The 27,367-nt window shown below is 47.7% G+C and overlaps 2 protein-coding genes and 1 pseudogene across 4 annotated transcripts in view; 2 read left to right on the forward strand and 1 right to left on the reverse strand.

Moving 5' to 3' along the window:
- Nucleotides 1-19,546: 19,546 nt before the first annotated feature.
- POP5 (POP5 homolog, ribonuclease P/MRP subunit) lies at nucleotides 19,547-22,128 on the forward strand. 2 transcript variants are annotated; one of them, XM_021703515.2, is made up of 5 exons: nucleotides 19,547-19,603; nucleotides 19,690-19,832; nucleotides 21,146-21,295; nucleotides 21,478-21,561; nucleotides 21,664-22,128. In XM_021703515.2, the coding sequence occupies exons 1-5, from the start codon at nucleotides 19,584-19,586 to the stop codon at nucleotides 21,777-21,779; spliced, it is 513 nt and encodes a 170-aa protein (XP_021559190.1). In that variant the 5' UTR covers nucleotides 19,547-19,583; the 3' UTR covers nucleotides 21,780-22,128. The 2 variants fall into 2 exon arrangements, with proteins under 2 accessions (XP_021559190.1, XP_044777054.1); XM_044921119.1 differs by lacking the exon at nucleotides 21,146-21,295 and having other exon boundaries at nucleotides 19,561-19,603.
- Nucleotides 22,129-23,942: 1,814 nt separating this feature from the next.
- The window catches only part of RNF10 (ring finger protein 10), a 39,375-nt gene continuing 35,950 nt past the window's right edge, over nucleotides 23,943-27,367 (reverse strand). For both annotated transcript variants that reach the window (XM_021703585.1, XM_044921212.1), the window contains exons 15-17: nucleotides 25,105-25,162; nucleotides 24,851-25,009; nucleotides 23,943-24,229 (exon numbers count right to left, since the gene is read on the reverse strand). In XM_021703585.1, coding sequence (XP_021559260.1) covers nucleotides 24,153-24,229; nucleotides 24,851-25,009; nucleotides 25,105-25,162 — 294 coding nt within the window. In that variant the 3' untranslated portion in view covers nucleotides 23,943-24,152. The remainder of the gene's footprint in view (nucleotides 24,230-24,850; nucleotides 25,010-25,104; nucleotides 25,163-27,367) is intronic.
- On the forward strand, nucleotides 26,591-27,291 carry LOC110592569 (annotated as a pseudogene).

A 27,367-nucleotide genomic window follows, 5' to 3' on the forward strand; every position in this document is an offset into this window, starting at 1 on the left:
AGCGTCTGCCTTCGGCTCAAGTCATTGTCCCAGGGTCCTGGAATCAAGCCTGCATCAGGCTCCTTGCTCAGCGCGGAGCCTGCTTCTCCCTCTCCCACTGCTCCTGCTTGTGCTCCCTCTCTCGCTGTGTCTCTCTCTCTGTCAAATAAATAAATAAAATATTAAAAAAGAATACATCTGGGTAAAGAAATTGTGGTGTTTCCATACAATGAAATATTACTCAGCCATAAAAAGGAATAAAGTACTTCTAGGGGCACCTGGGTGGCTCAGTCGTTAAGTGTCTGCCTTCGGCTCAGGTCATGATCCCCAGGGTCCTGGGATCGTACCCCAGTCTGGGTCAGGCTCCCTGCTCGGTGGGAAGCCTGCTTCTCCCTCTCCCCCTGCTTGTGTTCCCTCTCTCGTTGTGTCTCTGTCAAATAAATAAATAAAATATTTAAAAAAAAAGAAATAAAGTACTTCTATATGCTGCAGTGTCAATCAACCTCAAAAATGTTATGCTAAGTGAAAGAAGCCAGACGTGAAAGGTCACATATTGTACAACCCCATTCATACAAAGGGTCCAGAACAGGTAAATCCATACAGACAGAACGCAAATTGATGGTTGCCAGGAGCTGTGAGGAGGGAGAATGGAGAGTAACTTCTTAATGGGTGCAGGGTTTCCTTGCAGGGTGATAAAGGTGTTTTGGAACTGGATAGAGGTGGTTGGGCAATGCCATGCAAGGGCTCACTTTAAAAACGGTTAATTGTATGTTAGGTGAGTCTCACCTCAATTTTTTTTTAAAGGATATATCTGGATCCACTTCATGGTCATGCCAATTGATGTGAGAAGACATTTGATACAATCAACACCCATTCATGATTTAAAAACAAAAACAAACTTGAGCAGGGCCAAAATAAAGAGAATTTTTTCAACCTGTTGAAGGGCAGCTTCAAAATACCTACAGCTGAGGCACCTGGCTGGCTCAGTCAGTAGAGCATGAGACTCTTGATCTCCGGGACATGAGTTCGAGCCCCACGAAGAGATTACTTAAAAAAAAATTTTTTTAGGGGCGCCTGGGTGGCTCAGTTGGTTGGGTGTCCAACTCTTGGTTTCAGCTGGGGTTGTGATCTCATGGGTCATGGGATCGAGCCCCGTGTCAGGCTCGATGCTTAGCGAGAATTTGGCTTAAAGATTCTCCCCCTCTACTCACTCTCTCTTTCTCTCTCTCTCAAATGGATACATAAAATCTTTTAAGAATAAATTAAAAAGAGGGATGCCTGGGTGGCTCAGTCAGTTAAGCGTCTGCCTTCCGCTCGGGTCATGATCCCAGGGTCCTGGGATCAAGTCCCACATTGGGTTCCCTGCTCAGCGTGGAGCCTGCTTCTCCCTCTCCCTCTGCCTGCTTCTCCCCCTGCTTGTGCTCTCTCTGACAAATAAATAAAATCTTAAATAAATAAGAAATTTAAAAAAAATTTTAAATCTTTAAAACAAAAAACCTACAGCTAACATATGCTGAAAGTTTAAACAATTTCACCCCTAAGATTGGGAACAAGGCAAGAATATCTGCTCTCACTACTTCTATGCAACATAGGACTGGAGGTCCTAGCCAGGACAACAAGGGAAGATAAAAATGGGGAAAGGATGAAGTTAAATTGTGTTTATTTGCAGATGGTATGATTATGCACGTAGAACATCCTAGAAATTTACAAAACAAAACTATTAGAACCTTGTTTAACAAAATGAAAGGATACAAGGTCAATATATAAAAATGCATTTCTCTATAACCAGCAACGAACAGTTGGGAAGTTAAATGTATGAAAACATTTCCAAAAGCATCAAAAAACATAAAATATTTAGGGATGCAGTTAATAAAACATGTGCAAGATTTGTACACTGAAAACTCTAAAATCTTACTGAGAGAAATGAAAGGCCTAAATAGATGGAGAGATATACCACATTCACGTATAAAATGTCACTTCACCCCATACCGATTCTATAGATTCAGGCAATCCTGATTAAAATTTCAGCAGGTTTGGGGCGCCTGGGTGGCTCAGTCATTGAGCGTCTGCCTTCGGCTCGGGCCGTGATCCCGGGGTCCTGGGATTGGGCCCCGCATCGGGCTCCCTGCTCCCTGGGAGGCCTGCTTTCCCCTCTCCCACTCCCCCTGCTTGTGTTCCTGCTCTCGCTGTCTCTCTCTCTGTCAAATAAATAAAATCTTTAAAAATAAAATAAAATAAAATAAAATTTCAGCAGGTTTTTTTGTTGTTGTTGTAGAAATTATCAAGTAGATTCTAAAATGTATATGGAAATGTAGACAAACTAGAAGAGCCAAAACAATTTTGAAAAACAGGAACAAAGTTGCAACACCTAATGTTACTTGATTTCAAGAATTACTCTAAGTCTGCAGTAATCAAGGCAGTGTGGAATTAGCATAAGGATAAACATATAGATCAATGAAACAGACTGAATTCCAAAAATCCATATGCATCCAATCAACTGATTTTGCCAAAGGTGCCGAGATGATTCAGTGGGGAAAGGAAGCTGGTAGAACATGTCTGTGCCAAAGAAGAAATGAACCGTGACCCCTACCTCACACCATATCAAAAACTCACTCCAAATCGATCAGAGACCTAAATGCAAAAACCAAAACTATGAAACTTCTAGAGAAGAGTATAAGAGAAAACCTCTGTGGCCTAGGGGTAGGCAAAAATTTCTTAAGGCACACAAAAGCACAATTAATAAAAGCAATTAATTGATAAATAGGACTTCATCAAAATTTTGAACTTCTGTTCTTTGAAACATACTATTAAAAAATGAAACTGTAAGCAGCAAGCTTATAGAAAATATTCATTTTATGGATGTGTCTGTGTGTGTCTGTGTGTATCTCACAAAGAAATTATATCCAGAATAGATAAAGAACTCTTACAACTACATAATGAGAAGACAAATAACTCAATAAAACATAGGCAAAAGAATCAGATAAATACTTCCCAAAAAAGAACACACAAATGACCAATATGCACATGAAAAGATGCTCAATATCTTTAGTTGACAGGGAAGTACAAATTGAAACTACAATAAGATATACACAGATTAGGAGCGCCTGGGTGGCGTCTGCCTTCCGCTCAGGTCATGATCTCAGGGTCCTGAGATCAAACCCCACGTCGGGCTCTCTGCTCAGCAGAGGAGTCTGCTTCTCCCTCTCCCTCCACCACTCATGCTCTCTCTCACACACCCTCTCTCTCTAATAGATAAATTAAATTAAAAAGATATACACAGATTAGAATGGCTAAAATTAATGGTGATACAAAATGTTGGTGAGGATATGATACAACTAGAACTCACATCCTCTGCTGGTAGGAGTATAAAATGACACAGATACATTAGAAAAGTTTGGCAGTTTCTTACGAAGGTTAATATACACTGACCATTTGATCTAGCAATTCCACTAGCTTTTTACTTGAGATAAATGAAACACAAGTCCATACAAAGACTTTTTTTTTTAAGATTTTATTTATTTATTTGACAGAGAGAGACACAGAGAGAGAGGGAACACAAGCAGGGGGAGTGGGAGAGGGAGAAGCAGGCTTCCCGCGGAGCAGGGAGCCCGATGTGGGGCTCGAATCCGGGACCCTGGGATCATGACCTGAGCTGAAGGCAGACACTTAATGACTGAGCCACCCAGGCGCCCCCTGTGAGCTGTTATAACAGATTATCGAAACTGACGATGGGGTCATGCATGGGAGCTTTTGATGTGAAGCCAAGTCAGACAGAAGTGTGGGTACCCTGGGAGCCTAGTACCTGTGACTGGCATCTGAGATGGGGGCCGTCTTCAGGGACTAAGCCCTTAACCTATGGGGTCTGCACTAAGCCTGGGTAGTTAGTGTCAGAATTGAATTAAAAGCTGAGACTCCTAGAGTCTTTTTCTTTTAAGATTTTATTTGACAGAGAGAGACAAAGCGAGAGAAGGAACATAAGCAGGGGGAGCGGGAGAGTGAGAAGCAGGCTTCCCAAGGAGCAGGGAGCCCAGTGTGGGGCTCGATCCCAGGACCCTGGGACCATGACCTGAGCCAAAGGCAGACGCTCAACGACTGAGCCACCCAGGGGCCCCCATACAAAGACTTTTACATGAAGTTCATACCAGCTTTATTCATAATAGCCCCAAACTGAAAACAACCCAAATGTTATTGAACAGGAAAATTGGATCAGGGACTTCTCCTGTATCTATGCAGAATACTACTCAGCAATAAAAAAGAAAAAATTACCAATGCATGTAATAATATAGATGAACATTGCAAACATTTTTGTTCAACAAAAGAAGCCAGGCACGAAAAGGAACATACTGTGTGGTTTCATTTACATGAAGTTCTAAACAGACAAAACCATCTATAGTGACAGAAAGCAGATGATTGGCCGGAGCAGAGCCCAGAAATGACCGCAAAGGGGCATGAGGAAAGATTTTGGGGGGGGGGGGGGAAAATTTTCTATGACTCTGTTAGGTTTTTTTATTGTATGTGAATTATACCCCAATAAAATTGATTTTTTAAAAAAGACCGCCTGGGTTGGGGTGCCTGGGTGGCTCAGTCAGTTAAGTATCCGATTCTTGGTTTTGGCTGAGGTCGTGATCTCTGGGTCGGAGATCGAGCCCCAGGTCGGGCTCCGCACTCAGCACAGAGTCAGCTTCAGACTCTCTCTCTCTCTCTCTAAAATAAATAAATCTTTAAAAAGAAAAAAAAAGAGAGAGACCACCTGGGTTGAATTCCTGGCTTTACTACTTACTAGCTGCGTAATCTTGGGCACATTATTTCATTTTTCTGTGCCTCTATTTCCCCAACAGAAAAGTGACAATAGTAATAACAATAATACTTCCCTCATAGAATTTGTTTTGTTTGTTTATTGTTCTTGTTTTTTAAGTAGGCTCCGTGTCCCATGTGGGGCTCAAACCCATGACCCTGAGATCAAGAGTCACATGCTCCACCGACTGAGCCAGCCAGGTGCCTCATGTTTGTTAGGTTTTTGTTTTGTTTCATTTTGTTTTCTTTCGTTAGATAAGCTCATAGGATTGTTGAAAGGATTAAATGAGCAAACGTATTACGAACTGTGGTAGTCAACCTCTAAGAAGGACTCTGATGGTTCCTGCCCCCGTGGAGTCCCCTCCACATTGAAAAGACTGACCCGTGTAACCCATAGGATGTCGAAACTTTTTGAGACTAGGTCAAAAAACTCATCGAGCCTTCTGCTCTTGGATCACTCTTTCTGGGGGAAGCCAGCCACCAAGTCATGAGGATTTTCAAGCAGCCCTGTGGAGAGGTCTGGATGGCAAGGAATTGAGAGCTTCTGCCAACAGTCAGCACCCGGGCACCAGCCATGGAAGGGGGCCAGCTGGATCCTTCATTCCCAGCTCAGCCTTCAGATGGCTGGCCAACAGCTTGACTACAACCTCAGGAGGGACCGTGAGTCAAAACCACCCAGCTGAGCTGCTCCCAATTCTTGACCCACAGAAATTGTGTGAGGTAAGAAATGTTCATAAGCTTTGAAACTGCTGAATTTGGCAGTAATCTGTCATGCACCAATGAACAACAAATACAAGCACAAACGGTAAGAGCTGACGTTTTTGAGCATTTATCCATGTGACCTACTATGACTACTGGGAGGTGAGAAACTGGGGGAATATCTTCCATTTACCTGTCTAGAACCACTCTCCACCCTCTTCCACTCGGCTCTGTGCCCACGGAGACTGACTCGTTCAGACTCAACAGTCTCCTATATCCTTTGGCTTTTAATCAGGTTTGGCCAATGGGGAGCCCCCAGGGAGATATGGAAAGGAGAAGGAAGAGTGAGGTCAGGATAGTTCTTCCTGCGCTCCCTCCCTGCAGGGCACCTCTGGCTGGTGCTGTTCCTCAACAGAAGGTCACAGCTTCTCCCTCAAGGTGGTTCTCTCCGTACAACCCCTTCTGAGCCGGGGGAACTGCTCCCTTGGCAGCCAGGTGTAGGAGGTAGGAGCTCTCACACTGTAACTTGCCCAGGAACGCACTACCCTGGTGAATCCCCGACACCCTGCTGACACCTAACTAGTCCCTTTATTCAGCCTTCCTCAAGTTACCCAATTTGAGCGTGCCATCTGTTTCCTTCTGGGACGGACTGGCCACCCTAATTAAAATCCCCCTACTTTACAGAAGGAAGTAGAAATTCGAAGAGGACCAAGGAGATTACTCAGAAATACATGGAAAAACAACAGGCCACCCAGAGGTGTGTTCTCCAGGCAATGGGCACTGAAGATGCTCGTTGAATAAATGAATGAATGAATGAATGACTTGGTGGGCGCCAGGAAGGACTAACTCGCCCTGCTTCCTTGAGGGCTATCGGTACTAAAACAGCAATGTCAGCAGCTGAACTACTTCAGCCAGACAACTGATACCCAGCTCCCCAGCCCAGCCCAGAGTTGGCTTCAGGAAGTCTTGCGTTGGAAGGATTAACACACAGCCTGGGACACCAAGGAAGCAGCCCCCCACCTCAGTGAGACTCAGGAGTTATTTTTGAAAAGCAAGCAAGGCCTGCGGGCGGCCCTGGCAGAGCGCAGAGCTGGAAGAGAGAGCCAGAAGCAGAGAGAACAGACAGATACAGCGGAGCCCACGCCCCGTCCCTGTGACGTCAGCCCCACGCACTGTGACATAACATGGCGGCGGCGGTGGGGAGGGGGGTGTCCTGCATCCCCTTGGGAATTTTTTTTATTAGCTGTGGCAAGATGCACATCCCATAAAATGTATCCTTGGGAATTTCTGAGCCACTCCCACCCAGGCTGAATGACCCTGGGGAATGAATTCCAACAGGAACAGGGAGTCAGATCACCAGCCAAAAATATCTGTGTCCAAATGGTGTGTGAGATTTTTGCTCAAGTCTGGAAAAATCCTAAAACTGAAGGGAGGGTCACTGCTATGAGGCAGAGTCAGGGGCCAAGGATCAGGAAAGAGTGGGCAGCCTTCACCCCTACCAAACAGCAGGAAGGCAGGGGAGGGCTGTGGGGCAGGGGAGGAGATGAGCTGAGTGGAGAGCAGGTGTTGGGGCTGGAGTCTGAGCTGAGGGCTGCAGGGGGCAGAGAGCAAGCAGCCCGAACGTAGCTAATGAACCCTGCAGTCTGTGGGAGAGGTGTGTGCAACGGGGTGGGGGGTGGAGGGGGAGGTCAGAGGCAGCCATCAAGGCCCCAAAATAACTCCTGCTTCTGCTGGGAGGCTCTGGAACTAATCAAGATGGGGATAATCTGAAAATCCATCAGTAGGAGGGTGCTGAGAGGGCTTGTGTCTCCAAGCAGGGATTGAAGGGGAGGGACCTTAACAAAAAGATGTGCTTTGCAGTGAGGAGTTGTTGTCCTAGAAGATGGAGCCAACAGGAAAGCAAGGTCTCCCCAGCGTCCCGTCTGTGGAGCGCCGGCCGCGTGCCCAGCGCTGTAGCATCTGGCTAAGGCCGTGAGCCCTGAAGTCAGCCTGCCTAGGTTTGAATCCCTGCTCTATTTCTTGCTGGCTGTGTGATCTTGGGCAAGTCACTTTTTCCCCCACTCTGAGCCTGCCTCCTTACCTGGAAAATGGGGATAAAATTCATACCTGCCCCCATAGGGTAGGTGAGAATAAGCTCAATGTATGAGAATGTTTAATAGGATCTGCCCAGCAACCCCGAGGAGGCGGGGTGGTAGGCTTCCATCCCCTCATCTTACCAGGGGGCAAACTGAGGCTCAGAGAGCCCAAAGCTACGTGGTTAATAAGTAGAAGTGTCAGGAGTCTGATTCAGGTCAGTCTAAGTCAGAAGCTGCCCCGGCCCCGCCTCACTAGTGTACAGACAGGGCCCAACCCCTCACCCACTACCTCTCTCCAGGCCCCATGTAGAAAGGCAGATCCAGCGTGGACATTGGAAACAGTCTCCAGGTGACACACGTAGGGTCCACTGGGGAGAACATTGCCTTCGACTCACTATATGACCTTGGCTGAGTCCTTTCCCCTCTCTGGGCCTCTGACTCCTCAGTTGCTGAACAAGGGGCTGGTAGCAGGTGATTGTAGTCCTGGAAAGTCTAGGTTCTCACTTGCTGTTCTCTCCCAGTGCCTGGTGCAAGAGGCAGTGAGGAAGGGAGTAAGAAAGAGACTTGGGGGGCGCCTGAGTGGCTCAGTAGTTAAGCGTCTGCCTTCGGCTCAGGTCATGGTCCCGGGGTCCTGGGATTGAGCCCCGCCTCGGGCTCCCTGCTCAGTGGGGAGTCTGCTTCTCCCTCTCTCACTCCCCCTGCTTGTGTTCCCTCTCTCTCTGTGTCTCTCTCTATCAGATAAATAAAATTTTTAAAAAAAGGAAGAGACTTGGGCAGGGATGCCCGGGTGGCTGAGTCGGTTAAGCGTCCGACTCTTGATTTTCAGCTCAGGTTATAATCTCAGAGTCGTGAGATGAAGCCCCTCTTTGGGCTCCCTGCTCAGCTCAGAGTCTGCTTGAGATTCTCTCTCTCCTTCTGCCCCTCTCCCCAGCTCGCTCATATGCACGCATGCACACTCTCTCTCAAATAAATAAATAAAATCTTTAAAAGAAAAGAAACGAGACCTGGGCAGCCAGAAAGCAGTGTTTCCTTCATGTTCCCTTCCCTTCCTCTGGGGAATGGGTCTAGGCAGAGGGAAGAGCAAATGCAAAGCGCAGGAGATGAGAGCAGGCATGGCATGTCTGGAGGGCTGCAAGCAGAATGATCTAGGAGCCCCATTAATTCATCCACTCGATGATTTAACCAATGTTCATTACCATGAGCCAGACATTGTTCTAGGCACTGGGGACACAGCAGTGAACAACACAGATGAAACCACCATCTTTAGGGAGCTCACATTCTAATTGAGGGAAATGGGGAAAAGCAAGTAAACACCACCAACCAGGATAATTCCAGGATGGGACAAGTGCTCTATGCATGATAGCAAATATTTGTAAAGCACCTAATAGGGGCCAAGCATTGTGAGCAGGTGTTAAATAATGTCATCTTTACTACAATCCATGGGGTACATGCAATTATCACCATCCCCATTTTACAGCTGGGGAAACTGGCACTCAACTTGCCCAGGGCCACACAGCTAGGAGCATCTCAGCATTACTGAGATTCAAACCCAGGCCATCTGGCTCCATTGTGAGGACATCGTGGGGACATCGTGAGGACAGCATTAAATAGGGCAATTCATTCAGGGAAAAACACTCTAAAGAGGTAAAATTTGAGCTGAGACACATAATAAGACACCAGCCATGGGAAGTCCAGGAGGCAGAAGGTTCCAGATGGAAGCAACACTGAGTGCAAAGGCCCTGAGGCAGCTAGGGGCTTCCCAGGGTGGAAGAGGAAGAAGGAGGCCAGTTTCCGATGGAGCGGAGGGACAGAACAGGTCAGAGGGGCGCAGGGCAGACACGTGGAGGGGGGGAGGGAGGAGATGCAGGAGATGCGCCCAGGATCTTCTCAGCTGGGATGCCGAGAAGCTCGGTCTAAAGCGGTTCTGACAGGCGTGGCACCCTCCTCTCCTCGCTTCAGGCCAATCTGGTCCAGGCAGAGCTGAGCTTTCCCCCAGGGTCTATTGCCGGGAAAGAGCTTCAGCTGGGCTGCCTGCCTACTGTTTATCTGCTGCCACACCTCCACTGGGCGGCCACCTCCATGACTGATGGGGACCGGAAGGAAGGACTCCTCTCATTTCTCACCGCCAGTCCTAAATCCACATCCTCCCTCTTCTTGGGCTCCCCACAGACCCACCCATGAGGGCCTCCTGGCCTCCAGCAGAGGCTAAACTGTCTTGCCCCTGCCCTCAGGGATCCCCTAGGCCTGAGTCTAGTCCAAGCCAAGTGAGAGGGTGGACTGTTCCTCAGCCTGGCCTAGTCCTATAGGCCAGGGTTAGAATCCACATTCCACCTCATGTGATCTTGGGCAAGTGGCTTCACCTCTGTAAGCCTCAGTATCCTCATCCAAAAAATGGGAATAATGCCTCATAGGATCACTGTGAGAATTAAATATAACGGGCCCAAGAGGGAGTTTTCTGGGGCTGGAAATGGACTATAGTTTTACCTGGGAGGTGGTATATATAAAATTTAATGAACTGTGCACTTTAGGTTTGTTCGTTTTATACTATGACCATTATAGCTCAGTTTTTAAAAAAGTGTTAAGTGTCTGGCCCACGGTTCATGCCATACAAATGTTACCTACTGTATTAGGTGTCCCATAACTATCTGTTGAATGGATGAAAACTTTAGTGTCCTTCCATATTTCATTTATCATGTATGTGATTTCCAATGCTCTCGGTGCCTGGATGCTAAAGGAGCTCAAACTCATCATGTTCAGGACTGAGTTCTTCCCTTCACCTAAGTCTTCCCCATTTGCCCAGATCAGAAATGTAGATGTCACTCTGCCCGCCCTCTCCTCTTCCCTCCTTCCCCAACCCCTCACAGCTAACCCATCACCAAAACTGTCTCCAAAGATAAACCCCAACAATTCCTTCCCTTCGCTGAAAGGGCATGCTGACCTCCAGTCAAGAGAAACAGCTTAACCGCATGCAAAAGAATGAAGTTGGACCCCTACCTCACTCCACAGACAAAAATTAACTTAATGGATCAGTGACCTAAATGTAAGAGCTAAAATGACAAAACAATTCAGAAGGGTAAATATTCATGACCTCAGATTTGGCCATGGGTTCTTAGATTTGACACCAAAAGCACAAGCAACAAAAGAAAAATAGATAAATGGGATGAAAAGTAAAAATTTGTGCATCAAAGGACATTATCAAGAAAGTCAAAGGGGGCGCCTGGCTGGCCCAGTTGGCACAGAATATGACTCTCAATCTCAGGGTCATGAGTTCAAGCTCCACATTGGGCATGAAGCTTACTTAAATTTTAAAAAAAGAAAAAGTGAGGGGCACCTGGATGGCTCAGTTGGTCAGGTGTCCGACTCGATATCAGCTCAGGTCTTGATCTCAGGGTCGTGAGTTCAGCCCCAGAGCTGGGCCCCATGCTGGGTGTGGAGCCTACTTAAAAAAACAAGGACGCCTGGGGAGCTTAGTCGGTTAAGTATCTGCCTTCAGCTCAGGTCATGATCTTGGGGTCCTGGGATGGAGCCCCGTGTGGGGAATCCCTGCTCAGCAGGGAGTCTACTTCTCCCTCTCCCTCCGCCCCTCCTGCCTCCCAGCTCATGCTCTCTCTCTCTCTCTCTCAGAAAAAAAAAAAAAATCTAAAAAAAAAAAAAAAAACTGAAAAGGCAGCCTACAGAATGGGAGGAAACGTTTGTAAATCGTATATCTGATAAGGGTTTAGTATCCAGAATATTTAAAAAAAAAAAACTCTTAAGAACTCAGCAACAAAAAAACAAACAACCCAAGTAAGTAAAGGACAAAGAAAATATACAAAAGGCCAAAAAGCACATGAAAAAATGTTCCACATCAGTGGTAACTAAGCAAATGCAAATCAAAACCAAAATGAGATACTACCTCCCATCTACTAGAATGGCTTTAATAAAAATAAAAATATACAGAAAATAGTAAATGTCAGCAAGGATGTGGAGAAATAGGGACCCTCATACATGCTGGTGGGAATGTAAAATGTTCAGCCACCGTGGAAAACAGTTTGGTGGTCCCTCAAAAAGTTAAACATAGAGTGACCATATGACCCAGCAATTCCATTTCTAGGTATATACCCAAAAGAATGTAAAACAGACACTCAAACAGGTATTTATATACTGATGTTCATAGCAGCATGATTCACATTATGGTAGAAACAACCCAAATGTCTATCAACAGATGAATGAATAAACAAATCATGGTCTATCCATACAATGGAAAATTATTCAGCCATAAAAAGGAGTGAAGCACCCATGTATGCAACTTGGATGAACCTTGAAAACATGATGCTCAGTGAAAGAAGCCGGACAGGAAAGTTCTCATTTATAGGATTCCTTTTGCATGAAATACCCGGAATAGGCAAATCCACAGGGACAGAAAGCAGGTTGTCAGAGACTGGGGAGTGGGAGACGGGAAGTAACGGCAAAATGGGGATGGAGTGTTCTTATGAGGTGATTAAAAAGTTGAAATTAGGGAGAGATGTTGGTTGCAAAACATTGTGAATGCACTAAATCCCACTAAACTGTACAGAAGAAGGAGGAGGAGGAAGAGGAAGGAAGGGGAGGAGAAGGAGGAGGAGGAAGAGAGGAAGAAGTGCTGTTTCCCTTAACCCTTAAATCAGGCTGGTCTTAGGGCTGGATTTCACCAACAGGACGCAGCAGAAGTAATGTTTCTGAGACTTTTGAGCCGAGGCCTTAACAAGCCCGACAGCATCTGTTTCTCAGAAGCCACCTGCTACGCCGTGAGAACCCGCATGGAGGTGAGCTGGGGCCCCCCAGCCAGCAGCCCCTGCTGAACTCCCAGCCGGCAACCAGCCATGCGGGTGAGGCCATTGTGGAGCCCTCCGGCCACCCCAGTGCCCCCCCCCGGCTGTCACCACATGAAGCACCCCCGGAGAATCCTAAAAAAATAAGTTGTTGCTTTAAGCCACAAAGTTTGGGGGTGATTTATTACACAGCAATACATAACCAATTCTATATCTAAAAACTTCACAAAGCACCCGTGGCTCTCCACGCCCACCCCCAGCACCGGAGGCCAAGTCTCTCGTCTCCCTCCAGGCAGTTGCTGCCTCCTCACTGGCTCCCCTCCTTCAGTTCAGCCTCTTGAGGTTCACCCTCCTCCAAAGCTGGAGGGAAACTTCTAGCCTTCCAGAGAGCAGCCAAGCCCGTTAGTGTGGGCAGCAAGGCCCTGAATGACCCAAGCCCATCCATCTCTGTAGTCCCGGCGCCCTTCACCCACACCTCCAGCCCCTACCACTCACACTTCCTATAAGCCAGCACTACCACAAACCGTCCATCTACCCAGAACACTCTTTCCTACTCCCCTTCTCTTCTCCTGGCTCTCTTTTGCCTCTGGGCCTCAGCTCAGACATCACCACCTCCAGGAAGCCTTCCCTGATCTCCCAGACTGAGTTAGGTACCTCCTCAGGGTACCTTGTCTCCTTTCTAACCCTCATCACAGTAGCTGCGTCTGAATTGTTGTTGACATTTCGCCGCACTGTGAGCAATTTCAGGGTAGGAACAAAGTCGTCTTTGTGTTCTCAGAGCCTAGTACAGGCCTGGCACATAGCAAGTACCCAGGGAAACCCAGGGGAATTAGGGAGTGCGGGCTGGGAACCCCCTCACATCTCATACGGGACTGTGTTGGGTCCAGAATAATGACTGTCAAGGCTGGGAGAGTGGAGCCCTCCCATACGCCCAAAGCCTGACTGCGCGAACAGAACGACTTGTCTGACTCATCTGTCTCCCCAGTAAAGAGACAGTGACATGCAGTGGCTCCTTGTATGAGCTATGTAGGCGGGCAGCTCGGGGTTCAAATCCTGAGTCTGCTACCTCCTGGCTGTGTGACCCTGAAGAAGTGACTTCACCTCTCTGGGCACACTTCCCTCCTCTGTGATAATGGCGCCTCATAGAGAGGTATCGATGAGATGATATCGGTAAAAATGCTTAGCTCAGTAACTGGCCCATGGCAGGCTCTCTGAAAGGTAACTGGTCTCTTCTTGCCACACGGGAGCTGCAGGATCCAGGCCTAGCACGGTGCCTGGCATATGGTGGCTGTTCAGCCAATGCCTTAGGAATGAATGAGGAAGGGGTCTGGTGATAAGACAATAATAATCATAACAGCACACAAGTATTAACTCTTTCAGTCTTCGCTACCACTAAAGGAGGTGGGTACTGTTACGATGTGCATTTTACAGGTAATGAGATTGAGGCCCAAGAGCACGCAGGTCTTCAGTAGTGGAGGTTAGATTTGGATCGAGACAGTCTGAGCCCTTTCACCCTCCAACCACCACCCAGACTGCCTCTCAACACCCAAGGCCTGCTCCTCCTGTCAGCTTGGCTTCTCAAAGCAGCTTTGTGGTCCCAAGCACATGAATCTCTCTCTGGGCCTCAGTTTCCCCACCTGCCAAGAGAGAACTGTAGGAGCCAGGAGCCAGTGTGGAATCCAGGCCCAAGCCACTCTCTGGCCGGGGCTGGGGACCTGCTGAGCAGCCAGCCCCGGCCGGGGCCATATTTTCCATGGGCTGGACTGTCACAGGAGGTCACTGCATATTGACCACCGCACTATCTCCCCACGTTGGGAGGAGTCTGGCCTCTGCTTATTCCTGTCCCCCTCCCCAGGGCCCCTGAGGAAAGCTGAGGCGGCCACCCCCAGATGTCTATTCCTGTCCCTGGCCTAGCGCCGTGCTGGGGAAGCAACAGCTATTTTGAGGCCCTTCTCCCTCCAAGCATAAGCGGTGGGAAGGCGCTGGGAACATCCCGAACTAGGAGGCCGCCCGTCGCAGCCTCACCCTGGATCTGGGCCACACCAGCCCTGCGGCTCTGCCCCTTCTTCCAGCTCTTGGCAATGTGATCGGTTCTGATCACAGCCACCACGGTGGGATAACCCCGGAGAACCAGTTCCCAAGGACTTCCACTAGAGGCTGGAGCACAGGGAGGCTGGGCCTTGCCCTTTCGGGAAAGGACTGGAGCATGCACAGCTGGACATGCCAGCTGCGAGGAGGAACTGCTCTGAGCTTGAAATCGGGGAAGACAATGTTTGGGGCAATAATATAAAAATACCTAACATTTCTTGAGAGCTTGTGATGAGACAGGCCCTGTTCCAAGCACTTGACATGGAGGTAAGTCTTTTAATCCTCACAAAGAGGAAAACCTCGCTGAGGTTTGGAGAGGGTAAGTGACTTGCCCAAGGTCACACAGAGGGTGAGTGGCTGAGTCAGGACTTGAACACAGGCAAGCTGGCCTCGGCGTCCATGCTTTTAACCCTCTGAACCTTGTTTTTCTTCCCTCTGAATCTTGCAAGCCCACGGGGCTAATATAAATTAAGAGAATGAGCACTGGCTTGAGAGCCAACCCCCTCTTGTCATCCCCAGTCACGTGGCTGCCAGCCCATGCAGGGAGTTCAAACTTCCTCACCTACCAAATGAGGATGATATTACCCACTCTCAGGGTTGAGGTAAGGACTAGCAATAACATGCTTTGGGGACTCAGAAACGCCTCTAAATTATGAAACGAACACATGCACCTGGTAAAACAGAATGGTACAAAAGGGGACCCAGGAAAAAGGGAGTTCCCCTCCTACTCCACACCTTTAATTCTTCTCCCCAGAGGCAACTTCCGCCGATTGCTTTTGGGTCACTTTTTGGAAATTCTCCATGCACATAAAGACAGAGAAGTTATATTCACATAGGGATTTAGAATATGGGCTGCCTGGTACTGCTGCTTACTATCTATGTGAAGCTTGGGCAAGTCACCTGTTCCCTCTGGGTCTCCCTTTCCTCACCTGTAAATGAGTTACTAAAATTAAAGTATCTCATGTAAAGGGTAGCTGTGAGGGTTAAATGAGTCAATCTACGTAAAGTGTTTAGAACATTCTCTGGCCCACGGTGTCCGATAGATATACACATACAGTGGATCCTTTCTGATAGACACTGAGATAGCCTCGTGCTATCAGAAACAACACTGCAAGACGCATCCTCGTTCACCTGTCATTTGGCACAACTGCAAGAATCTCTGTGGGATAAATTCCTGGCAGAGAAATTGCTGGGTCAAACCGCAGTGCCCTTATAATTTCAATTAATGTTTGGATGAGTGAACCCTCGCGGCAGGCAGGGAAGAGGGAAGAGGGAAGGAGGTCCACGAGGCAGTGAGGACGAGGGAGGAGTGAGATGCAGTGTTCCGTCTCTGAGGCCCAGAGAGGGCCCTGTCTGCCCCCCTGGAACCTGAAGGATGCAGCAGCTCCCTAAGCCCCTGGCCAAGCAGACGGAGCGTTGAATTTTACACAGACTGTTCCCATAAATGTTTTACAGGGAATTGGTTGATTGGATTAGAGGGGCAGGCGCCCCTAATGAGCAGCAGCTGCTTAACAAAATGCTGCAGCAGATACAATTTCCCTTTACCACCACCCACCATGGCAGCAAGCATCCACACCCTGGTAGGGACGCTTGGATGCCCGTGTCACCTCAGAATGACACCCCAATCGGGTTCGCCTTCTCCGAACATCCTTCTAGGTTCCAGACATCCCAGAAGAGATAGAGAGCAAGGGGTTAAGGGCACAGGTGTGGGGGGGAGACAAAAAAGGTCTTTTGTCTGCTGACATTACATTGTGACCTTGGACAAGTCATTTGCTCCTTGACCTCAGAGAAGGTTGTCCTGAGGGCTAAATGAAAGTGCTTACACAGTGCCTGGCACACAGTGAGAGCCTGATACATGGAAGCCCCGAAGATACAGATGAAGAATAAAAGCAGCTACTCTGGACCCCACCCCAGAAGAGCCTGGGAACAAGGTACACAGCGGTGGCCCCCCATCCCCATCTAAAGAGAGCGATTTAGCATTTGCCCCAACCACGTCCTAGGGAATGTTCCAGATGTCCCAGTCTGGAAAATGAGATGTGTGACTTATGTTTCCAAGTAAGTTTTAAAGTTCCAAAGCTAATAATTCCATTTTGTGTCTGACCCAAAAGAGCAAATGGGAACTCTCAAGTGAGAAGAAGGCACTGGAAGGAAGTTTCCCAAGCACCCCCACCTTCCCCTTATTGATCTGATCTAGGATCTGCCCTTTCAGAGAAGTCCCAGGAGTAACAACAGCAAGTACCCCCACCGATCAGGTAAGTGCCCAGGTTCGGGGTCAGATCGCGATTAGCCTCTTCCCGCCTGAGTTCTGTACCTGTGAGTTCGAGCCTCGGCGGCCCTCCTCCCCGTAGAGTGGGGATCACTCGGGCGCTGCGGTGGAGGTTCGCGGAGCGACTGCGGGCGAGCGCCCCGCCCCCGCCCGGCAGGCATCGCGGGGACCCGCACCACCGAGGCGCAGGCGCGTCGCCGCCGCCGAGCGCGTCCACGCCGCCACGGGCGGATTCCCCCGCGGCCTCCCGCGCCGCGCGGCGGGGACCTGGGTGATTGCAAACAGCCGCCGGCCTCATTAGGAGACGTGTAATTAGCGGCTGGCGGAGCCGGAGCCGGCGCGGGCTAATTACGGCGGGGAGCGGGCTGCGCCGCGGACGCCGCCGCCCCGGCCGCCGGGCCACCGCGGGTGTCTGGACGCCCCGTGCGGCCGGCGCGGGGAGCGGGCCCTGGTCCCGAGGAGGGGAGGCCCGGGACTGCCCCAGTGTGCTTGCTCCCGGGGCTACGCCGGGGCCGGGGAGGAGGAGACCATTCACTCAAAACGGCGTGTACGGTGCGCTCCCCGTGTCGGGCGTTTCGTCCACGCTATCCCGTTTCTCTCCGGTTCACTCGCGAGCGAGGGACCACCGTCACCCTGTTGCACAGATGAGGAAACTGAGGTCTAGGGACGTGAATTAGCCTCCCCGGCAGCAAGTGGCTGGAAAATAGAGTGGGGACAGGCAAAACCGTGCACAGGACAGCAGCTGCTGCGTGGGCGAGAGTAAGGACTCGAGCCGGATGGCCTTGAGTTCGAATTCTAATCCAGCTCCTTACTGGATGTGACTTTGGTCTGAGCCCCAACTGCATCAATAAAATGGGCGCGGTGTCGGGATTAAGCGAGTTGAAAGCTAGGAAGTGTTGGTGTTATTTTAGGGACGCGAGGCGCAGGAAGGGGTGCTCTGAGGCTCTTCTCCGCGCACAACGGGCCTCTGACGCCCCCTGCTGGCCAAAGGGGGACGCTGGCGAGACCGTTTTTGGATAAACCGGTTGTTTTGGGATGAGGAGAAAGCGTAGGCACAGGTCCCTCAGGTTCTTCCTTTTCTTTCCCCCTGTGCCATCGGGTCTCAAAGTGAGGTCCAGGGATCACTGGGTTTTCTGAGACTCTTGCCAGGTGTCCCTAATGTCAAATTACTGGTGGCAAAGAGTTGAGAGATGAGGAAATTGAGGATTCATTCCAGACTTTGCAAATACTTGGCCTCCCTTCATGGACCTCACAGGGCCAGCCAATTCCACAATTCTACAAATAGGGATAGGTATAAAGATCAAGTTACAAAGCTGTGAACCAGCGTGCTGGGTATAACAAAAAAAATCTGGAACTAATTTGAATGTCTATCGTGGGAATACTGACCAATTTAGCAGTGTTATATCTGTGCAGCTGAAAAACAACATTGCAGAATGGTTGACATGAAAACATAGTCAAACAAGAACGAATCTTACAGACATTATGTCGAGCAAAAGGAGCCACACACACACATACACACACACACACACAAACATATTGTTGGATTTTTATATAAAGTTCAAGAACAGGGGCGCCTGGGTGGCTCAGTCGTTAAGCGTCTGCCTTCGGCTCAGGTCATGATCCCAGGGTCCTGGGATCGAGCCCTGCATCGGGCTCCCTGCTCGGCGGGAAGCCTGCTTCTCCCTCTCCCGCTCCCCCTGCTTGTGTTCCCTCTCTCACTGTGTCTCTCTCTGTCAAATAAATAAATAAAATCTTAAAAAAAAAAGAAAGAAAGAAAAGGAAAAATATAATTAATCACGGAGCAGCAGTTCTAACTTTTTTGTCTCAGGACCCCTTTACATTCTTAAATTATTGAGGATCCCAAAGAGCTTTTGTTTTTATAGGATATATTGATACTTATTATGAATATTAAAACTGAGAAATGCAAAGATTGCAAGTAAACAAATAAAATTGAGAAGTGTTTAAAACAAAATAGAAAATCCCATTAGCCATCAGAGTGATAATGTCAGCACATGTCACATAGTCTCTGGAAAACTTTACTGTCCACTCTGAGAAAGTGAAAAAGGCAAATAACATCTTAGTATTATTATGACAGTAATTTGACATTAGGAACACCTGGAAAGAGTCTCAGAAAACCCAGTGGTCCCTGGACCTCACTTTGAGGCCCGATGGCACAGGGGGAAAGAAAAGGAAGAAAATACACTACATGAGAAATTATCTCCCGGTGCTGAGATTATAATTTATTTCCTTCTTTGTACTTTTTTTTTTTAACTAAAATATAACAACCACGAATTGTTTCTGCAAACAAAAGCCGAGGCAATATACATGTTTCCATAAGATTGTTGAAACACCCAAACAGTAATAATATATTTGGCTGTACGAAAAAATTAAACAGAGCTCTAACCTGAAACCAAGGGTCCGATTTACCGTGTCAACCCCAAGCGTGTAAATGCAGGGTCTTGCCCTCAAAAGTTCTGCCGTCTAGCTTAGGGAGCGAATATAAGTGCATACACAACTTTATTGCAAGGTAATAAAAAGTAAATACCCCGAGAGCCCCAAATGCAGCGGCTTCATCCTACACAGAATTGCAAACTCTGGCGTGTTGCAGACACCCAACGCAACCACACGCCACTCCATCGCAGATCTCCACCCCCAAACAACTAACTCGGCGGGGCTGTCAGCAGGACGCATGCGCTCTACAAACGTAGAGGGAGGTAGGGCTTAAAGGAGACTGACACTGGGTTCGGCCTCCCAACCCTCTAGCCCCCGCCCTCCTACCCCTGCTTCCCTCTCTGAGTGGTTGCAAGACTGCGGAGGGTATTTTCCCATTGGCAGCCAGCAAAACCGCAGATATCCGGTTTGGGCGCAGGGCTGCCTGGCGCGGAGGCCGCCATGGTGCGGTTCAAACACAGGTAAGGACCCCTTGTCCCAACACCCGCTGCCCTGCCGGGTCCCCGCGGCCTCGGCCCCGCGCTCACTTTCCTGCTGCCCGCCGCAGGTACCTGCTCTGCGAAGTGGTGTCTGATGACCCCCGCTGCCGCCTGAGTCTGGAGGACCGAGTGCTGGGCGGCCTCATACGGGACACGATCGCCCGCGTGCACGGGACTTTCGGCGCGGCCTCCTGCTCCATCGGCTTCGCGGGTGCGAGGGTCCTGGGCAGCTAGGCGGACGGCGGGATTGGGAGGGAACCGGGGCCGGAAGAGGGAGAAAGAAAGGGTACGAGCGACCGCAGGAGCTTCCAAGCCCGATACACAGACCTCACCCTACAGTATCGTCCTCTTGAGGCCACTCGGAGTCTAAGCCCGAGTCTGGACGAGTCCGAGGTTAGGCGGAGAGCTGAAAGGCAGTGGCACTTTGGGCAAGAACCTACTTTATTTCACACGTGTATATTGGGGATTGTGATTGAATTGAGCAGGATAATGAATTAAATGGGGGAAGCCATGTGTAGTTCCGAGTTAAGTTACTTGGTTACATTGACATCCCATGGGGGAAAAAATTGTCAAAATTACCCCTAAAAAGCCCTTAATAGGGCAGATAAAATACAGAACCCACCACCGTATGTAAATGAGGAAGAGGATTCTTCTGACAGGCACGCTTTTTTTTTTTTAAGTGTTTTGGGGGTTTTTTTGATTTTATTTAAATATTTATTGGAAAGAGAGAGCGAGCACGAGCAGGGAGGATAGGGAGAAGCAGACTCCGCGTTGAGCAGGGAGCCTGACACAGGGTTCCATCCCAGGACCCTGGAGTTAAGACCTGAGCTGAAGGCAGACGCTTAACCGACTGAGCCACCCTATTGTGACTCCCCTAGCCACACTATTTAATATTTAATTACCTCTTTTACCCTTTGCTTAAAATTGAATACTGGAGAATTACATGCACATAGGCACAATTCACTTACATTGGGTCATTCTCAGCCTCTTCAAGAACCTAGAGAGTCCATTTGCAATAGAACCTGTTTTTCAGGGGGTGCCTGGGTGGCTCAGTGCCTTAAGCGTCTGCCTTTGGCTCAGGTCATGATCCCACAGTGCTGGGAATGAGCCCCCCATCAGGCTCCCAGCTCAGGGGCAGCCTACTTCTCCCCCTGCTTGTGCTGTCAAATAAATGAAATCTTAAAAAGAAACCACCACCACCACCTGTTTTTCAGCCAAGGGTTTCCTCTGAGGAAGATGGTTCCCTGCCAATCCCAACCCCACTTATCAGTTAATCAGTGAATTAGAGGAGCATTTAAAATTCCAAATTCATTCACCAGTTCTGAGTGGTGTGCAAAGCCCTGGGTGTGGTTTATCCCTTTTCCATAAATAAAGGTCTGTCCTAAGGTTTTTTTCTTTCAGAAATTGGTTTTTGCTCACTGATGCATCCCAAGTGCCACTGCCTGGCACACAGTAGACTCTCAGTTACTCTAAGATTTTTAAGTGAATCCAGTTTCCCAAAATGATTTTTTTCCCCCGCTGTAGTGCGATACCTCAATGCCTATACTGGAATAGTGCTACTTCGATGCCGGAAGGAATTCTACCAACTCGTGTGCTCAGCTCTTCCTTTCGTCACATACTTGGAGAACAAAGGACACCGTTACCCGTGTTTCCTCAACACCTTACATGTGGGAGGTAGGGGTGCATGTGGTATGGCTGCTGATTTCCAATAGTAACAGGTCCAGGGTTCAGTCTTGACAGGCAGGTGGGTCTTCCTGCTATCCTGCCAAGAACGGGAGGCTTTTGCCTAGCTTGTAAAGTCTTTGAGGCAGACACCTTTCACAAGCCGTTGACCACGGAGCTCTTTCATGTGCCAGGTACAATTAGAACATGTCAGAAGTTCCTGATTCGTTACAACAGGAGACAGCTGTTGATCTTATTGCAGAACTGCACTGATGAAGGTAAGCAACATTAGCCAGTGCCCACTGAGCAGTAACTAGCCTGGCTGAATAAGAGGTCACTCCCAAAGACCTCTTTCATCCCTGCTCTGCCTGCCTTTGCAGGAGAACGGGAAGCTATCCAGAAGTCTGTCACCAGAAGCTGTCTACTAGAGGAGAGGTCAGATGAGGAGGAGCTTTCAGACAATGGCGGTGAGGAGGCTGCTGAAGCGATGCAGTGAACCTCTCTGCAGGCTGTGCTGGGCCTGAGATTCAGGGCCCACTTGTTGGAACAGGACATTCTGGAGGGCAGCAGCATCTGCTAGTTTGCCAAACTGGATGACTGCGGACCAGAGGCCAAGGTACCAGCTCAAAATGGAGGACTTGTTCACTTAAACTGAAGTCACCTTTACCTAGCGCTGCCTGGTTAAGTGGTTCTGCAGGCGGTGAATCCCCAGTAGTTACAGACGTCTCTATCTAATTGCCTGGCTGAGTAGATTTAATAAAAGTACGTAGCAAGGCGCCTGGGTGGCTCAGTCCGTTAAGCATCCGACTCTTGGTTTTGGCTCAGGTCATGATCTCATGATCGTGGGATTGAGCCCTGAGTCGGGCTCTGTGCTCAGCGTGGGAGTCTGCTTCAGATTCTCTTTGCTCTGTCCCTCGCCCCTCTCTCAAATAAATAATATCTTAAATGTACGGGGCACCTGGGTGGCTCAGTCGTTAAGCGTCTGCCTTCGGGTCAGGTCATGATCTCAGGTCCTGGGATCGAGCCCTGCATCGGGCTCCCTGCTCGGCGGGAAGCCTGCTTTTCCCTCTCCCACTACCCCCTGCTTGTGTTCCCTCCCTTGCTGTGTCTCTGTCAAATAAATAAATAAAATCTTAAAAAAAAGAAAGAAATGTACTTGGCTTCTGTAGCATTTAGTATACTTATGAAGTTCAAGCTTGGCCAGGTTTCCTTCCCCCTCTATCCCTGGCCTCAGTAGGAAGACTGGCTCCCTATAATGCTAGATGTGTAGTCTCCCACTTGAGGCCTTGTGCCCCCAACCCCTAGTTGATGAACCCTAACCAATCCAGGTTATTTAGAGTAAAATTATTAGTGAGACATGACAACTGAACTGGCACAAATCTATAGCTGGTCTCCGTACTGACCCACAGGGCCTTAAAAATACGAGATTCCTTACCAATCCTTAATCAGGTAACAGGATAACATGGTTCTTGCACTTTTCTTGGGGGGGTGGGGGGGGGGTGACAAAACCTGGCCTTGCCGGACATTACAAAGCCAAGCAGCAGCTATCAGCTTTGTTTTCTGCAGGCCGGGCCACCTGAAACCGAGTGACACCGCCACACTCACAGAGGTTATAGGAGGATTTGGATCCACTACTTATAGGATCTGTTTTCTTGTATAACAAAACAGATGTTATTCAAAATCACTTTTATATTTAACAGAAAGATTTGTAATGTTTGCTTCAATGTGTCCCCTCACTTTCAGGGCTGGAACACCCTCATGCACCCAGGGCAGTTCCTGTCCCAGGATTTCTGAACCTCTTTAAGAATGACAGGTAAAGCTAAGCCCTACTCAAGAACCCCTTAGGCCTGACACTAGGAAAGACACTGCCCCATGACGGCAGAGTGCTCAAGCTCGTAATAGCTGTTACTTTAACCTATTTAAGAAGTGTGTCTAGCTAACCTGTGATGAACTTTAAAAAACCAGAAAGCTCAAAGTTGCTTGTGCAGGTGATTTATTGCAACTGTTTGCCTTCACATTCTATTATACCTAGAGGTCACTTTATTAAGCAGCAAAATAATTCACATCACTCAAATTCCGCTCCAAAGCCATAGACTGCTCTAGAAAACAGGGAGGCAGTAGGCACCACCACTGCTTTCAGACCTGCCCGGCTCTGCCTCCAGGTGTGCCAGACTCCTCTGTTCCTACAGCTCAGGCCACTGTCACTCGAAATAAGCTTCATCTAACGGTTGGCAGGTTCCAGGGCTTCTTTAGTGACAATTACAGCTTTCCTTGCCAAATGAGCCACATACAAGATCCAAAACCCTCTAGCACACAGGTAAGCAACCCAGGCCCCGGCACCGTAGCCTGGCCATTTCTCAGAAGAAAAACTGCAATTCAAGCTGGGTGTCCTAAATCCATTTTATTCCCATCCTCTGTTTCTTTAACAAGAGGAAAACTAAACAGGAAAGACTCAACTATTATTAAAAGACACACTGAGCGGTGTGTTGAAACCATGAGGCTCTGACATGTCAGCAGACAAGTGCTAGAACACTCGGGTGTGGGCTGCTCCAAGGGATGGTGAAGGGACTCAAACTTCTTTGGGTTGAGAAAAACTAATTATACATGGGTCAAAAGACTAACCCTGGAAACAAACTAAAAATCTTGGCAGGAAGAGATCTCTTGTGTCAATACTTTATTTTGGTGTAAAGATGGGAAGCTGGAAAATACACTGTATTTAAAATTTTCTTGGTTCCCCCTCACGCTGTGGAAACCCCCTCCCCCCAGAGCTAATCTGTTCAAACTCAAATACTTAAAAATTACAGCAGCAAAACAAAAGCACAGGAAAAAGAAAACCAGGCGGAGAAGGTAGCCGGCCGGGCCAGTAGTGTCACTTGGTGTGGACGACTGAGGTGCTGAACAGGAGCTTTTGTTTCTGTTTTTTTCTTTTCTTTCCTCCTTTCTCTTCTAAATGGAAACACAGAAAGAGCTTAGCTTTGAATGCCATCCCCTTGCCCACAGCCAGTTTTCACTCCTGAGAGTCCCTCCTGAGAGCTAAGGTTCTAGAATGAGGACTGCCTGGATCCAGGTACCAGTCCTCGCACGCTCCAGGTATTTGGGCAAGGCCCTTTACGTCCCTAGACCCATTTCCTGATCTGCTCTACCTGTGATAGTTCTACCCATTTAATATAGCTGGTGGGAGAATAAAATGAGCACAGTGCTAAGCACAGAGAAGGCACCCCCTAAATGTTAACGTTCTTGTCTAACTGAATAACCACAGAGTGGTGTGGGCTTCAAGCCTGACTTCTCTATTAGCCACCCTCTACCAAACTCAGGATTCTAAAATACTCTCCACGACTATGTCTTAGAAGGGAAAAAATAAAGACTTTCTCAGAATTTCACATCTAGGCCTCAAGAATTAATGTGGGGTGGCAAAAAGGTCCTATCTGACATACCAAAAGGACTATTAGCTGACAACAGCATGTGAACCTACAGGCTCAGAGAAAAGTGCCTAATTAGGGATGTCCACCACCAGATCCAGGTGGGAAAGACAACCCTGTACTGAGCACTCCATTTCTTTGCCTTTACCAGAGAGGGGATCTGAAGTAGCTGGTGTGTCCAGTTTCATGAAGGCTGCTTCAATAGCTTGGCTGAAGGAATTTTGGAAACTGGGCACAGGAACACGGTCTGAGTTATCACTCTCCCCATCGCTGTCCACAGGAGCAGGAGGAACTAAGCTGTTTTCATCTATAAAATACCAGTGTTACAATTTTAGAGACGATTCTAGAGACTGATGTTCTGAAAGGGACCAAATTCCCCCTCCACCAGAAGGTCATTCTCACCTTTTTTGGGAGCAGTTTTGGGCCACACATCTGCTTTTGCTTTTCCAACCCTCAGCATCTGCCAAAGTGGGAAAGAAGGGAGAAAAAAATTTAAGTAACCAGTCCAATTTCTTTTCCAGACTTGTGTCTTGACACTAACTGGCTAGGAGGACAAAGAATTATCACCTCTAGAAAAAAGGATTTTCCAGGTACTTCTTTCTTCAACACACTATTTCGGTCATGTTCTCTATATCCTGACCAGTAGAACAAGCAGTGAAGTTCCCAAGGTTTAAGACCAAAGCCTGTTTTGTTCCTTAGGAAACAGGTAAAGAATAGTGCATAGACAGCACAAGAGGTTCTTACTCAGTTGGGAATCCTGACTTTGTGTCACTCCCTTCTGATAAGTTTTCCCCGCTCTTCTTGGGACCCCTAAAAACATAAACCTCTTGGAATAAGCAGTGTGCAGTGCCCTCCTATTTTAAAATGAACCACCTGGCTATTGAACTCCAGTTACCTTAAGACCAAGAAAACCAGAATAAATTTAACTTTATCCTGAAACTGCTCCAACAACCTTCATTACCCTTCAGTCTGCTTTTCCAATGGCTCCTTAATAATTATTAACTTTTAGATCCAGCCATAGACCAGATTCCTCCATGTACAGTAAAATCAGAACGATCCCTCCTGCCCCTGAATGAGGAACTCTTTCATCTCATCTGGCCAAGGGCAGCTTCTTAATTAATGAGGGCCAGTGTGAGTCCCATCTGCCACACATGCCATGCTCAAAGCAGGGGGAATTTTATTCCTGGGAAAATACCACAAGACAAGCCCCACAAGATTCAAATAGGAACGTCTTGTCCTAAAGTATGTGTCCCGAAGTGAGGTACGATATTATTCAAATGGAGTTGGGCTGGCAGAGGTTGATTTCATTGAATAACCTTTCTTTATCATGATCTTTTCCCTTGGTCCCTGGGAGTTTGGGGTTCAAGTAATATGGCATCTGAATCATCTTACTCTTAAAAGGTCATTAAAAAATATATCACCGATGTTTTATTCTTGCCAGAATGTTTAGATGTTTAACCCGAATCTACTCATGAAAAAAAGAAACCAACAAATCCAAACTCTAGAGCTCCATATACAACAAATGGCCTGGATGCTTCAAAAATATCCATGCCATAGGAAGAAAACAAACAAAAAAAAAGAGGCTAGAGAAACCGTTATAGATCAAAGAAGACTAAAGAGACTTGACAAATACATACGATGAGCAATCTTTGATTGGACCTGACTGAAAACAATACAGGACCCTTGAGACAAATGGAGAAATAGAAACATATACTATATGAGGTATTTAATTAGCTGAATTTCTTTGATGTGGTCATGACAACTGTGCTTATACAGAAGAATGTCATTTGGGGGCCATTTGTCTCGTATTTGGTGGTGAACTGTCATTCATGAGGTCTGTAACTTATTTTCAACATAGTAAAACAGTAAAAAGAGAATTGTTAGCAAAATGCTAACAACTGGTGAACCTAGGTGAGAGGTAAAAGCGTTCACTATGCTATTCCTTCAATGCTTTTAAGTTTGAAATTGTTCACCATATAATGCTGAAAAAAAGCAATGGCAATAAAACCTAGCATAAAAAAACAACTTAAGCATTTGACATAACTCCTATGAGCCACTTGCATAATTATCACCTCTGAAGCCTACCAGTTAATACTTGGGATTGCTCTCAATTATTTCTTCCTCCTTGACTTCAGGACTCTCCTTACCAAAGTCCAATTCCTGCTTATTTCTCAGCACACACTGCCATTCGTTGTGAGAAACATCCACTATCACCTGCTCTAAAAAACTGTTAAGCTAACGATTCCAAACTAGCCCCAAAAAGGTTAATAATAACTTCTAATGAGGGTGCTTGGCAAGCTGTCCATCCATCTTCCTTAGTTATCTCAATGCAGGAATGCTGAGTGTTGGTTTGTTGTTTTAAAGATTAATAAAGTCATCTGACATCCTTTTGTGTCGCTGCATCTGAGAGAGCAAGCTGGGTCACCAGCAGCTCTACCTGAGCCATCCAAGGAAATTTAGCCAGGGTTCTTGTTCTTGCTGTGTCTGCTCAAACCCACACGGTCTGAGATCTGGAAATAGAGCCTCAGTATGTGCCACCAGTGTTTCCATCAGTACTCAAAGGATACAGGCTTCAGTAAATTGGATTAAGTGAACTTCCTTCAAGAGACCTACCTTAATGCTAACTCGTACATAAAATAAAAATACTTCAATTACTGAGGCGGGG

The sequence above is a fragment of the Neomonachus schauinslandi genome, chromosome 14 (genome assembly GCF_002201575.2).
Source record: "Neomonachus schauinslandi chromosome 14, ASM220157v2, whole genome shotgun sequence".
Classification (NCBI taxonomy): domain Eukaryota; kingdom Metazoa; phylum Chordata; class Mammalia; order Carnivora; family Phocidae; genus Neomonachus; species Neomonachus schauinslandi.

What these genes read in the sequence shown, in the direction of transcription:
- POP5 (XM_021703515.2), top strand. Translation starts at nt 19,584, where the DNA reads ATGGTGCGGTTCAAACACAG. An exon ending in CTGCTCCATCGGCTTCGCGG is followed by an intron (nt 19,833 to 21,145) that starts GTGCGAGGGTCC and finishes CCCCCGCTGTAG; the next exon opens with TGCGATACCTCAATGCCTAT. An exon ending in CAACACCTTACATGTGGGAG is followed by an intron (nt 21,296 to 21,477) that starts GTAGGGGTGCAT and finishes TTCATGTGCCAG; the next exon opens with GTACAATTAGAACATGTCAG.